Raw genomic sequence first — 13395 nt, 5'->3', positions numbered from 1 at the left:
AATAGGCACAGCCCGGTGGGGTTAGCTGGTTAGCTCGCCAAACATCGTTCCGCGTCTGAATATTAACATGAATTCCACAGTAAACGCTGCATTGAAATCAGTTCAGCGTTAGCTCGATCACGGGTATCGGTTATAAAGTAACGAGCTTTGCGTTACTGCGAATACTGCTAAAAGAAATTCGGGTTCCTTGTTCTTGTGAATCGGCTAGATTGAGGATTTGTAAGTTAAACATTCAAACAAACCGCAGAAAGACAGGAAACGTCAGGCTTCAGTCATGTAACACTGCGGTTTCTAGGCTAGCGCTAAAAACAACAGCGTGATCTGTTAGCGAATTAAAATAGTCCACAATACTTTTACGCTATAAAAATGATTTGGGGCCACTTTCAGGAAACGTTAATAAAGTGGACGTATCAGATATTGGAGCATCACATTATAACCTGTCAAAAAAGTACTGCCAAAAAGCGCCGCGAAAAGCTTTGCTAATTTTAAAGTTGAATTCATCCGGTGACCCATGACCCGGAAGCAATAGTAATGCCATGCAACTGCTAGCTTCGACAATTGTGTCGCTGCTCACAGTACTGTACAGTTCGTGTGTGAAACCATTTCTTACTTTGATATCACATCTCCACCCATCGTCTGGCCTGTTATAGATACGGTAGGAAGGATATTTAAGAAAGAGCAAAAATATATCTGCGTCGACCTGATCTGAATACGAGTAGCAGCATCGTTAGCAGTAGCGACTAGCTTCATCGTTAGCCAGCCTTAATGTGCAGCAGCAAAACTGACATTGATATAGCATTTTGTCTGTCCCCTTTATTTTATAATGTAACAATGGGTTGTTTATTTCTAGCCCTTTAGCGGCCAGTTGCGATGTAGCGGATTGTCTATATAATTATTCTATTTGTCAGAATCCGAGCTAACATCCCCACCCATATTATTAGTTATTTGCACATTCAGCCCCCCCACATTATTGAGTCTGAGTCAGGCACATGAGTACTGTGATTTAAAGTTGGGTTTGATAATTAGTCTAATCATCTTCATGACAAAGTTACGCTTCTTCTTGTCAATTTTGAAGCATGTGTTTTTATCCCCCTGTTTAGTGCTCAATGACTGCTTTGACCAGCCATGGCTGTCGTGTCTTGGAAGGAGATTTTACTTTTGACTGGACTGGTGTTGGGATGTTACTGGAACAGTCTGTCCTGTGGTTTCGTGTTTGATGATGTCTCAGCAATCCTTGACAACAAGGACCTACGGCCCTCAACACCCCTCTGCAACCTATTTCTCAATGACTTCTGGGGAACTCCAATGGCTGAGGTAAGGATCAATAACACAACCCTGTGCTTTATCTGTACAAGCTTCCTTTGTGTGAAGTAATATGTTATATGTAATAAACTTAATTGTTTTAATTAATCAGGTTTTTATATTTATTCAAAAGCAAAGCATACCATTCCAGTGCAACCTCCTCTAATCTATTTGACTTTATATGTACTTAGAATCAGTCAAAAAGCACCACTTGGGTTTTTACTCTTTGATGTCCCATACCTGTGTCTGATTGCATGTATATCACGTGTGTCCTGTTACAGGAGCGGAGCCATAAGTCTTACCGACCCTTGACAGTACTGACTTTCAGATTGAACTACCTCTTCAGCGAGCTCAGCGCCGCATCCTACCATCTGTTCAACGTTGTCTTACATGCCATAGTATGTCTGCTTTTTCTGCGAGTGTGCCGGTTGTTCCTTGAGAAGACATCCAGCTTGGTGGCAGCGTTGCTCTTTGCTGTGCACCCCATCCACACCGAAGCAGTAAGTGTGCATTTTATGTATGTTATGACAATGTGCAAATATCCAGTGTTTAGCACTTAACCACAAGGAGAATATTGACACAGTGGCCTGGTGGTCATTTTCTTAATGTTCACCAAACATTAAGAAAATATCCCCTTGAATGTTTGGCAGTGTGTTGTTTGGTCATCAGACCTTTTCAATGCAGACTTTGTAGTGCTTATCTCCAAATATAAACCATTTAGTGTTCTCAACAACAATGTCTTAAGGCTTTAAAAGGCTTTTATGAGAAAGGATAACTGGGGCGGCAATAGCTCAGTGCATTGGTAACCAGAGTAGCTTTCCTGTTTATAATACACAAAACAAATGAATGGGACATATGACATAACCACCTCCGACTTACATTTGCAGATGTGATAAATCTGTGTGTGCCTGTATGGATGTCCTGCACGACTGATCACTGTCAGTGTTTGTCATTAGGTGACGGGTGTGGTTGGCAGAGCTGAACTGCTGTCTTCAATATTCCTCCTGGCTGCGTTCCTGGCCTACACAAAATCAACCGGTGTAGACCACTCGATCGGTAAGCCTTATGTGTTTATTTTTCCTATTTACCCTTTCACTCAGTTCTTATTGAAAACAGGCAAGACAAAGGCAGGAAGGCAAACGTCACATTCACACATGTCACTGTTGAACAAAGGAAATTAGTAAGTGACACGGAAGGTCTTCATATAGACTAGGTGGGAAACCAAGTCTCCCTATCTACCGGCCAACCGTAGCACGAATTTATTTTTATCATGTTATTTTCTTTTGCCGATCCCAATATATCGAAAGAGACACTGGATATTTTGTGTTTATGTTTACAGTTATTGGATTGTGGCCTTGTTTTTCCCCAGTTTGGTCTCCCATTGCACTGACGGTTGTTCTCGTGGCTGCAGCAACACTGTGCAAAGAGCAGGGGATCACCGTCGTTGGCATCTGTTGTGTTCATGAAGTATTTGTTGCACAAGGGGTAAGGCTCTGAGACCGTCTCTCTGTTCCCATCACTCATGCCTGCGACATCAAACAATGTCTGTCTTGCTTTTTGCTGTTCAGGTTTTGCTGGAATTTCAATCTAAAAATGTATGGGAGCCCTGTAATGTTGGGTTGATCTTTACTTCCTGTTTCTACTTTTAGTTTACTTTGCCAATGCTGTTGGACACACTGCGCCAAGTTCTGCAGGGCAAAGTTGGTTTCCCCTACGCTCTGCTGCAAACACTGCTGAAGCTCATCGTTCTGGTCATCAGCACCCTGCTGCTCGTCATCGTAAGGGTCCAAATCATCCAATCCCAGCTCCCTGTCTTCACCAGGTAGGCTGCATTATCCCTCCAGCTGTAAGAAATGTTAACAGATGTTAGCCATTTCTTCCTGGTTGTCAACTGCTTTTATGAGTACATTACATTTACATTTTAAAAAAAAAGTTAATAAAGGGAGATCTGTAATTTTGCTTCCAGCCAAAGATCAAAATACATGGTCTTTTTGATCAAATTTGCGTACCTTAATATTTTTTTTAACACTCTGATGAAATCTTTTATGTCATTGGTTCTTGTGACTCTGCATTTTAGAGCTCAATTTTGCCTCTTCAAACCGAAACCTGTGCCTGACCACACCCAACAAATGATCCTTGAAGCTCAGTTTAAATAAATAGGTAGATACTTTATTCATCACAAGGGAAACTCCAAGTCTTCAGCAGCTTTTACATTGAACACAGAAGACAAAAACATACAGAAAGTGGGCAGGTTCTAGAAACTATAGATATTATAAAATATGTTGTCAAAAGATAAACACTTCTTATTTGACAATCTGTAGATCGCGATACACGACGTATATCTCGATATTCTGATTTCTCCTCTAAATCACTTTATAAATGTTAAATTCAACCATTTGAACCATGAAACATATTCCAGGCTGTATCTATTTTACCCGCAGATTACAGGCTAACCTAACATTGTGTGTTCGGTTACTGGAAGAACAAAATGATCAATCACTGCAAGTCGCATTTTATGTTGATGTGCATGACCTCAGTCTCTAGGCTGCTGATGTTAAGTGTCTTAACAGCGAGGCAAGGATTCTGTAATTATGATGGCTACATGAGCAATTGTCTCTTGTGGTGCAGATTTGACAACCCGGCAGCCGTCAGCCCCACTCCCACTCGACAAATGACTTTCAACTACCTTCTTCCTGTGAACGCGTGGCTTCTCCTGAATCCCTCCGAGCTCTGTTGCGATTGGACTATGGGCACCATTCCTCTGGTGGAGTCGCTCTTGGACCGCCGCAACCTTGCGACGCTGGCTTTCTACGCCTTTTTGGGCCTACTGTCTTACTACAGCCTGCGCTACAAACACAACTCTGGCAAGACCGTCATCATGGTGAGAGGGAGTGTGTCGGCTCATAAAAATGCATCGTTAAATTCCCAAACCAGTTTGTCATTGCACAGCATAATCTGTAGCAATAATTGGAAGAACAGGGCTTGTAAAAACTTGTACAGTTTATTTTATACCAATGAACATTTTATTTATGTTTTGACATACCACTTACACATACTTCCTCTTTGCTAATTTTTTTGTATCCACACACTGCCAGTGAAGGAGCATTCAGCCAAACACTCGGGGAACACCGGAACTCCTGTGTGCAGTAACTGATTTCTTCCATTTCAGTTTGCTCACATTTGGTTTATAGAAGGTTTTTATCCAGTAGTGGGGGCATGAAGTCGAGCTTCATCTCTAAATGCTTTTCGTGCTGTTACACATTCAAAGAAACAATGGATTATCATCTTTCTAGACGGTGGGAATGTGATTTCTCTCTCCTCCAGGCTCTGTCTTTGATCGTCCTGCCTTTTGTTCCTGCATCCAACCTCTTTTTCCCTGTGGGTTTCGTTGTGGCAGAGAGGGTACTTTATGTCCCGAGTATGGGCTTCTGTGTTCTTGTTGCACACGGATTCAGGATCGTCTCACAGAAAGGGTGAGTTCCCATTCTTGCCAGTATACCCTGTCCTAAGTGCTCAGTCAGTTGTATGATATGAAGCTGGTCAAATGTCCTTTTTTTAGACACTTGCAGAAGATTTCCTGGTTGACAATCGGGGTGCTTTTAACCACGCATGCAGTGAAAACCTTCTATAGAAACATGGACTGGCAGTCAGAGTATACTCTCTTTACGTCTTCACTGAAGGTTAGTTTGAAAGGCAACCTCTTGCATCTGACTGTTGGACTGTGGCTTTTTGCCAGTGCTAGAACACCTTGAGATAACAAATCACACTGATTGCAGTCCTTTAAGCCGGTGTAGCCTCTACGTTCTCTGTCACACACACAGGCTTTTATGGGTTGAAGTATTTCCTGTTTGTAATTATTTTCAAACAAGCCTCAGGAGACTGTCAGAGAATTCCTTCCGATTTCACGTGATGATTCATAAAGTAAATAAAGATGGAGATATTGTCCTTTTTTTTTAACAGTTAAAAACTCCTGCGGGTAAAATGACCCCTCTGAGATTTTAGAGCTAATAGTTTTTTTTATCAAGGCTTACAGATGATGATGATTAAAATGTCTTACAAGGTGTAAAACAACTTTATTAACCCTTTGTCAAATTGTCTGCAGGTCAACAAGAACAATGCCAAGTTGTGGAATAATGTTGGCCATGCTCTTGAGAACCAAAACAATTATGCCAAAGCCCTGCAGTATTTTCTCCAGGCCACTCGAGTTCAGCCAGGTAAGAAACACGAATCAATCAATAAATGATCCATAAATCACTATTTTGAAATTTTCAACTGTGCCCCAGTTTTCGCATTATTTTTTCCGATATTCCAAGCCACACACAATATTCTTTACTTTGACTATGCAAACACCGAAATGAAAGATTGAAGTCTCTTCTTTCATCAGAAACAGGAAGTGCGTTCTTACCATTTGTCATTCCGGAGTTATTGGCCATTGAAGAGAGGCAGACTTCAATGTCAGGGTTGGCAGTGAATGGGCTTCAAAAAACGTCTTTAGACGTGAATGGCACTCAATGAGTTAAAAATTGATGTTTTTGCAAATGATAAAATGATGACAGGGCTCGTCCAGAGGTAGAGGTATTGACCCTGACTGGAAGCAGACTGGGAGAAATGAAGTCTCTGGAATGCTTTTCTGTTGCTTTATAATAGTTTATTATTTCTCTGCAGATGACATCGGTGCTCACATGAATGTCGGAAGAACCTACAAGAACTTGAACAAGTCCAAAGAGGCAGAAGATTCGTACTTGGTCGCCAAGTCCCTCATGCCACAGGTGTCTCAGTCGCGTAGTCAACGTTTGATTTGATTGGTTGATTTTTATTAGCATAGCATTTTATTATCAACGCACCACAGATTTTTAAATGTGACATTTCAGAGTATTTCCTTGATGAAAATGCCAGGGCGGTGTCCGCATCTTATTTACACCGTATTCCTCCAATGCCACGCCGCTGACACCGACTACTTTTCTTTCAAACACTCAGATTATTCCTGGGAAGAAGTACGCAACACGCGTGGCCCCCAACCACCTGAACGTTTACATAAATCTGGCCAATCTGATCCGGGCAAACGAGTCGAGGCTGGAGGAGGCCGATCAACTCTATAGACAGGCGATCAGCATGAGACCAGACTTCAAACAAGCCTACATCAGCAGGCAAGATCGAACTCCCGTCACCTTCAGCTTTCAGTCTTCCTTCTTTCCACACACAGAGATCAGGGAATGCAATAAGTCGATGTGTTAACGCGAGTTCGTGCCAATGCCGTTATCCGACTAATGGATCAGCATCTCGCTGTCTCACAGAGATTCCACGCTGATCCGCCCCGAGCCATTTCTGTACCTAATGCCTTTCATCTACGTGTCTCTGCCTGTTCAGCGTAATTCATAACGAAAATAACAGTCTCTATAATTACGTTTTTTTGGTAACTCTTCAGAAGCATCGGTGTGCTGCACAATTGCTTACACACAATCTTCTCTTTTCATAAGATGTTCAACAGGAATGGGACAGCTGGCTGAAACCACCTCTTCTTACCATCGTTCTTAACTCTTTGAGCGCCGTTCACATCTGAAGTCGTTTTTTTCACTGCCAACCCTGACATTAAAATCTGCCTCTCTTCAAAGGCCAATAACTCCGGAATGAAAAATGGTAGCAACACACTTTTTGTTTCTGATGAAAGAAGACTTTAATTACCCTCGCCGAAGGGGAGGCGAGGGTATTGCAATTGGGTCCGTTTCTTTGTTTGTCTGTCTGTCTGTCTGTCTGTTTGTCTGTCCGCGCGTATATCTCAAAAACTAGTAACCCAATTGACTTGACATTTTTACACAAGCAAGGTTCTGTCCGTGGCTCGGTCCTCCCCGAGAATGGCCTTGATCCGGATCTGGATCCAGATTCCAGAATTATTTTTACATCTGGAATTGTGCCTGTGCTGTAAAGTGTCACTTTAAGAGGGAGGGACACGAATGGCATGATGGGAAAAAGAGTCCAGAAGATGTCTTGTAGTACGTTCCGGAGAAGCAAGCTAGAGCAGGTTTGGCCCCTCTGATCCGGAAGCCCTGTTTACTGTCTCACAAGATCGAATAGTCTATTGGAGGCGAGGGTCTGCAATCTCTGATTGTCTTTTTCTAGTTTTTCATTGTGTAGGTTCGGTGTGTGCATAGACATAGTAAAGAATATTCTCTGTGTCTTGGAAAATGCAAGAAAACGGGCACCCAGCATGCACCTGAGGTGAAAATGGCTGGCACTCAATGAGTTAATGTAAATGCACTCATTTCGGGGGTATTTCTTGTAGTATTTCATGCTTCTGCACTTTTATTTGACACAGAGGGGAGCTGCTGCTGAAGATGAACAAGCTGACAGAAGCCCGGGACGCCTACCTCCGAGCTTTGGAGCTGGACCGTACCAACGCTGACCTGTGGTACAACCTGGCCATCGTCAACATCGAGATGAAGGACCCATCAGGAGCCCTGAAAAACTTCAACCAGGCCCTGGAGCTCAGCCCACGCCACAAGCTGGCGCTCTTCAATTCGGCTCTTCTCATGCAGGAGTCAGGTGAGCTCCTTTTGCAGCGTCATCAGGCACGCCCATCTGATGATGCTGACCAGGTGTGGCAGGCGTTTCTGGGACGCTCTGTAAAACAGCAGGATGATGATGTGCATATCATTGTGCCATGGATATGTGTTATTGTGTCTCACGATTTATTTGCTGTCCCTTCCTGCCAAGCTAAAGATGAAAATATGCCCAAATTATCAGCGTTACATTTGGCTTACTGATCGATTTGATTGATTTGACTGACTGAGGTTCATGTCCGTTGTTCAACCAAACGGACAACATATCTGCTGGCCGGCAGAAATGCTCCAACGTCGTGTCCCTCCCTGTTGCAGCAGGGCGGGGGTGTTGTGTCCAGAGATGTCGCGTGCTCCGCCTGAACGCAGCCTCGCTCATGTGCTGGCATGGAACTAACGACGTGCCTCTTCCTGAGTAAACATTTCAAGCCCTGTTCTCCATATCTCCGTTCCGAGGCGCCACTACCCAGTAAAAGGAATTCCAAAGCTATGTGTAGGGACAAGGAGTGGAAGTGTTAATGCCATTTGTCCTGCTTTCCAAATGGAACAGTGCTTGTAATTTATTTCCTGCCTTTTTTACATGCCATCATGCATTAGCAAAGTCAACAATCTAGATAATGGCTGTCGGGTGCAGGCAGGTTTCCAAGAATGATTATTATCTTTCAGTGAATTCTGTTGGTGCCACATTCGTGCCGGATCACGTCCCGATAACACAGGGATGCTAGAAATAATAAATTAGCGATTCAGTAGCAGCACATATTTCTAGGAACCCTCTACCATGTGTTTTTGACTGCACAAAGTGGCATATTCTATTCTATCATAGTAATAAAAACCCGACCATGTCAAACAAAAAGCTACTGATCCACTCAAAACATCACATGATGATGTTTTCACGTTACACTGGACTCTTCAGTTCTCTGTGTCGCCTCACGACACGCTGCAGACTGTGTAACCGTAGCACGGCGGTCCTCAACCTTTATCCTGCCACGGAAAAGAGGGCTGTAATAGCCACTAAACCTTCTATTATACACGTGTAATAACTATTAAAAGGTCCCATATTATGAAAAACTCCCTTTCCCCGTGTTTCTACACTATTATGTGTGATTTGGGGTCCTTAACAACCCAAAATCAGCTCATTAAACCATCCAGCCAATCCTTTGCATAGGTCTGTAATCACCTACTGAACAAATTATCCCGTCTTACATCATGACCCCAGTAAATGCTCAGTTCTGATTGGTTGCCGGTTGTCCACTACTGAGAAGACTGACCTCTTCCAGAAAAGATACTGGATGTTCACGGTTCGAGATCCAGCGTTTTAATCGCTTGGGTTCGGGTAACCCTTTAATACAGATCGTTTCCAATATAGTCGTGATGCACCAACAGATCTGTGTAATAATGCCTCTTGATGATGGTTAACGTTCTCTTCATGTCTCTACTCTTTTCCAGGTGAGCCAAAGCTCTGGCCCGAGGCCAACCGTCGCTTCCTGACCTATGTGGAGGAGGAGCCAGATGATGCCAACGGCTACTTCAACCTGGGAATGCTGGCCATGGACGCCAGTGAAAATGTGGCGGCTGAGCGCTGGATGCGTAAAGCCATTGGTTTGCAAGCAGGCTTCCGCAGCGCCCTGTTCAACTTGGCGTTGCTTTATTCTCAGTCCAAACGGGAGACGGACGCCCTGCCCGTGTTGGACGAGCTTCTTCACCATCACCCGGAGCACGTCAAAGGCCTGATCCTGAAGGGAGACATCCTCATGAACCACAAGAAAGACACGCGTGGTGCTAAAGCCTGCTTTGAGCAAATCTTGCACATGGACCCCGCCAACGTGCAAGGCAAGCACAACTTGTGCGTGGTCTACTTCGAGGAGCACGACCTGCCGCGGGCCGAGCGCTGCCTGGAGGAAACGCTGGCCCTAGCACCGAACGAGGAGTACGTACGTCGTCACTTGAGCATTGTGCGAGGCAAAATGGCCGCCATGAGCGCCGCCGGGCAGCCTCCTGCTTCATTGGAGGAAGCGACGGACGAGGTTCCAGGGGTTGCGAAGGAAGGGAGGGGTGCTAATGTTGTTACAAGGGGAGCAGAGGATGAGAAGAATGTGAGGAAATCCTCTACAGAAAGCCTCGAAGGTGACGGCCCGAACCAATCAGAGTCTTTGGACGGCAGCCAGTCTAACAAGCGGACTAAGGGTAAGTCCACTAAAGAGATTAAAGATATAGAGGGGAAAAGGGCAGCGGCCTTGAAGAGACTAGAGGAGATTGAGCGCATATTAAGCAGCGACTGACAGTGTAATTAATAGCTGGGCTACTTTCACGGAGCTCTTTCAGACTCTGGGATGGAACCGCCCAGAGTCGGCGTGTTCACGTGTTAGCAGGCCGCTCAGCACGGCGCTGCTGCGTTGAAAGGGGAATACTAGCCCGAACACACGCGATGAGAAGCACAATATCAATTTGGGAGAATCTATATCAGACACATGTTGGTACGTGTGCTACATCACAGATGTGATTTCGCATGTCCCAGCTCGGCAGCGGTTATAAATTATTTGTGTCCATGCGCAGTCATTGTTTATCACTGGATGGTTTTTTTTGTGGCTTCGATGTGACTCACTCCTTTGTGTTATCGTTTTAAAAAAACAGATTGATTGTACCGTGGACAATGAAAGGAAGTGACACGTTCCCCAGGTTTCCTCAAGGCAGGATGACATGTTCAGAGTTTACGCTGCAGAATCCAGTTCCATTCACACCAGGCTTCTGTTCCAGCTCCTAATCCTCGTTGATCTCACTCAGTACTTCCTGCAATGGAATCAGCAGCATTTCTGCTCGCCTCAACACCTTCAATATGATTCCATCTGAGGACGATGACCTCACACCTGATGTCACCGGACCCTGCACATCTGCCAGGCCTAACTGCCGTTCACTTGGGGCTGCAGCCACACGTCTCCAACGCGGGCCACGCTGAGTGCTCAGTGATGCACACTCGCTGCCACTTCCAGACAACATATTTTTCCATTTATCCAAATTATCGCATCACATTTCCAGAAAGCAGATCCCCTTTATTTTGCCCCACAGTGATTTTATTATTTCTGTACTGGAGCTGAAATATAATTGGGACGTTTCTCGCTTTCAAGTTTTCCTCGCAGCTCTTCATATTAAATTCTATCGGCATTCACGGCTTCTGCCCCCGTGCTAACATTTAAACCACTTTAGTTGCGCACACAGACGACTTGAAAGTAAAGTGCACAATTCTTCTCCAGCTCCCCTTCACTTTTTTCCTTCCTCTTGTTAATTCATCCTTTGATTTGAACCCTGATGATTCTATTTTTGAATTAAGAGCACTTGTGTTACTGCACAAGTCTGAAACACGGTGCAATATTCAGACTCTGCTCAGTGCAATTCTTTATTGGGGGAAGACTGACTGCTTAAAGCCGAGAGCCTTGCCGAGGTGCTTTACTATGCATTGAACGTGTAGTATGTCTCTAAAAATGTAAAGACTGTCCAGTGTTATTTATTTTTACATGCACTGTACCTGCTGTAGCTATTCTAGTTTGCCTTTACAAGTATGTTTCAAATTCACGGTACTTTATTTTGCCTCAATCCGTATACTGTCCCTTGTAAAAAAACAGGCGACAGATTTTGTTTTTCCACATCATTGTTAAACGTCTGAAATAAAGAATCACTTATTTGCCCTACAAGGAGGTACAGAAGATGAAGATGCATCTAATCCAATCCACTTTTGTAATTATTTGTGTTTCACTATTTTGCTGACTAATCATTTTTTGTACACTATCAGATGTTTTTTGCATCAGCCCTTGGTGGTGGTGGGGTTAGGGTTATTAAATAAAGTGAGGTGACACTCATTTTTGATCCACAATGCCGTCTATTTGCATAATTTGTCAGTAAATCGATAAAAGTCTGCGCCGTTCTGGTTTATCTCCTGCAGATCACTTTATCGTCGACGTCATTCCATCCTGTGCTGCAGTTGTGTTACGCGTGACGTCTACAAAATGCAATCCTGTTCTTTTGGCTGCTGAGGATTGCATTTTGATGACAAGAGCTGTGGCTTATTTTTTTTCTCCTCTCCCAAGGATCTTGTCAAAACATTACAGACCCATCTTAATGACATTTTCAGGAAATGTTCGCTTTGAGAAAGTAAAGGTAAACCTGGTTATCGGCGGAGCCAACGTCCCCACCGTGTTTGATAGCTGTCACGTATGTAAATACGACTCGAAGTACTTCAGCTAGTACACAGTTATTACCACTAAAGATTTGCAGCAGGCTGCTCATCATCTTTAAGTTGTTATCTTGTCTGACTCGGATGCTCAGTCATGGTTAAAGCCTTCCAGAACCCTCGTTTGTGCCATTTAACAACTGAGTGACTCATAATTAGACAGAACAAGTTTGAACCTACCAGCACTGGATCGTCTTCAAAGCTAACATGCAGGTAAAGCGCTAAAGCCGTCAAGAACAATGAATACTTGTTTCCTCTGGGGTAACTTACCTTATATTCCCCACACTCTATGGCAGGCATGGGCAAACTACGGCCCGGGGGGCATATACTGCTCTTTGGCCTTTTAAATCTGACCCGCCAAACTTGTCCAAATTATATTGTTCATTTACATTTTATTATAATTGCGCATCATTGATTTGACCTTTTCCCTGTAATGCTACCTGTAAAAGACCAAATCCTTTCATGTAATAGCTTTTACGTGTAATTTATATTAGTTCACGCAAACACGGCACCCATCGGCCCCTCTGTCAAATATTAGAACCCATAATATTGTGGCCCGCGAGTCAAAAGGTTTGCCCACCCCTGCTCTATGGAACACACTGAATGAGCAACGCGTTTATATAAGGCCAATTTACCGCTCTAATATGTTACTTCACAAAATACCAGCCTCACATTCCTGGACCAGCCACAGCACCTTGAAGACGGTGCTGAGGGGAGAAAAGACCTGCAGGACAGGTGCAGACCTGTGGAGGCGGATGTTTGACCCAGTTAACTCTATTACCGAGTTCACTCGTTTGACCTCTATAGAATACGTAATGGTAATGGAGGGTAGCAGGTAATGGTTTCCTGAAGTAAAAGTTGAGGGCTAAATTATAGACTGGAATGCTACTTGGAAGGGAAAGCCATTCATCTCTGCTATAGCACATTTTAACTGAAGGATGAGGCGCGACGACTCACAACTTTGTCATCTTCTGAGTCGAGGCTGGTGAAGCATAATAATAATTTTCAGGAATAACGTCTGACTATTTTAGGATTAGGATTCGGATTTTGTTAGACTGATGCTCTTCACCCACATATTTCTTAACCCTGGACATTTCTGTCCATTTCAGAAATTCAAAACTCCCTCACAAGTAATCACCCTCCTCACAGGAGTTAATTTTTGGTGAGGCAGTGTCATTCTGGGTGAAATTTCTAAATCTTAACTTTCAGCTCTAAAACCCATAATTTGACCTTGTAATTCATTTGAACCTATTCATGACCTTTTGGACAAAAATGTCAATTTATTCTACAAAGTGTCCAACTAAAGGTCACAGAGAG

At 43.7% G+C, this 13395-nt stretch overlaps 1 protein-coding gene across 1 annotated transcript; it reads left to right on the top strand.

The window, feature by feature from the left end:
* The first annotated feature begins 1125 nt into the window (after positions 1-1125).
* tmtc3 (transmembrane O-mannosyltransferase targeting cadherins 3) lies at positions 1126-11713 on the top strand. The gene is made up of 14 exons (XM_068739379.1): positions 1126-1314; positions 1584-1802; positions 2259-2358; positions 2672-2787; positions 2952-3124; positions 3931-4183; positions 4627-4775; positions 4862-4982; positions 5405-5516; positions 5968-6071; positions 6280-6449; positions 7616-7842; positions 9303-10040; positions 10488-11713. Exons 1-14 carry the CDS (start codon positions 1126-1128, stop codon positions 10490-10492), a joined length of 2676 nt encoding a protein of 891 aa, XP_068595480.1. The 3' UTR covers positions 10493-11713.
* Positions 11714-13395: the final 1682 nt, after the last annotated feature.

Source organism: Brachionichthys hirsutus, chromosome 5 (assembly GCF_040956055.1).
Source record: "Brachionichthys hirsutus isolate HB-005 chromosome 5, CSIRO-AGI_Bhir_v1, whole genome shotgun sequence".
NCBI lineage: Eukaryota > Metazoa > Chordata > Actinopteri > Lophiiformes > Brachionichthyidae > Brachionichthys > Brachionichthys hirsutus.
The sequence above is the reverse complement of the archived record's forward strand: the minus strand, read 5'-3'. Positions and strand labels throughout refer to the sequence as shown.

What these genes read in the sequence shown, in the direction of transcription:
- tmtc3 (XM_068739379.1), top strand. Translation starts at nt 1,126, where the DNA reads ATGGCTGTCGTGTCTTGGAAGGAGATTTTACTTTTGACTGGACTGGTG. An exon ending in CCAAGTCCCTCATGCCACAG is followed by an intron (nt 6,072 to 6,279) that starts GTGTCTCAGTCG and finishes TCAAACACTCAG; the next exon opens with ATTATTCCTGGGAAGAAGTA. An exon ending in AAACAAGCCTACATCAGCAG is followed by an intron (nt 6,450 to 7,615) that starts GCAAGATCGAAC and finishes TATTTGACACAG; the next exon opens with AGGGGAGCTGCTGCTGAAGA.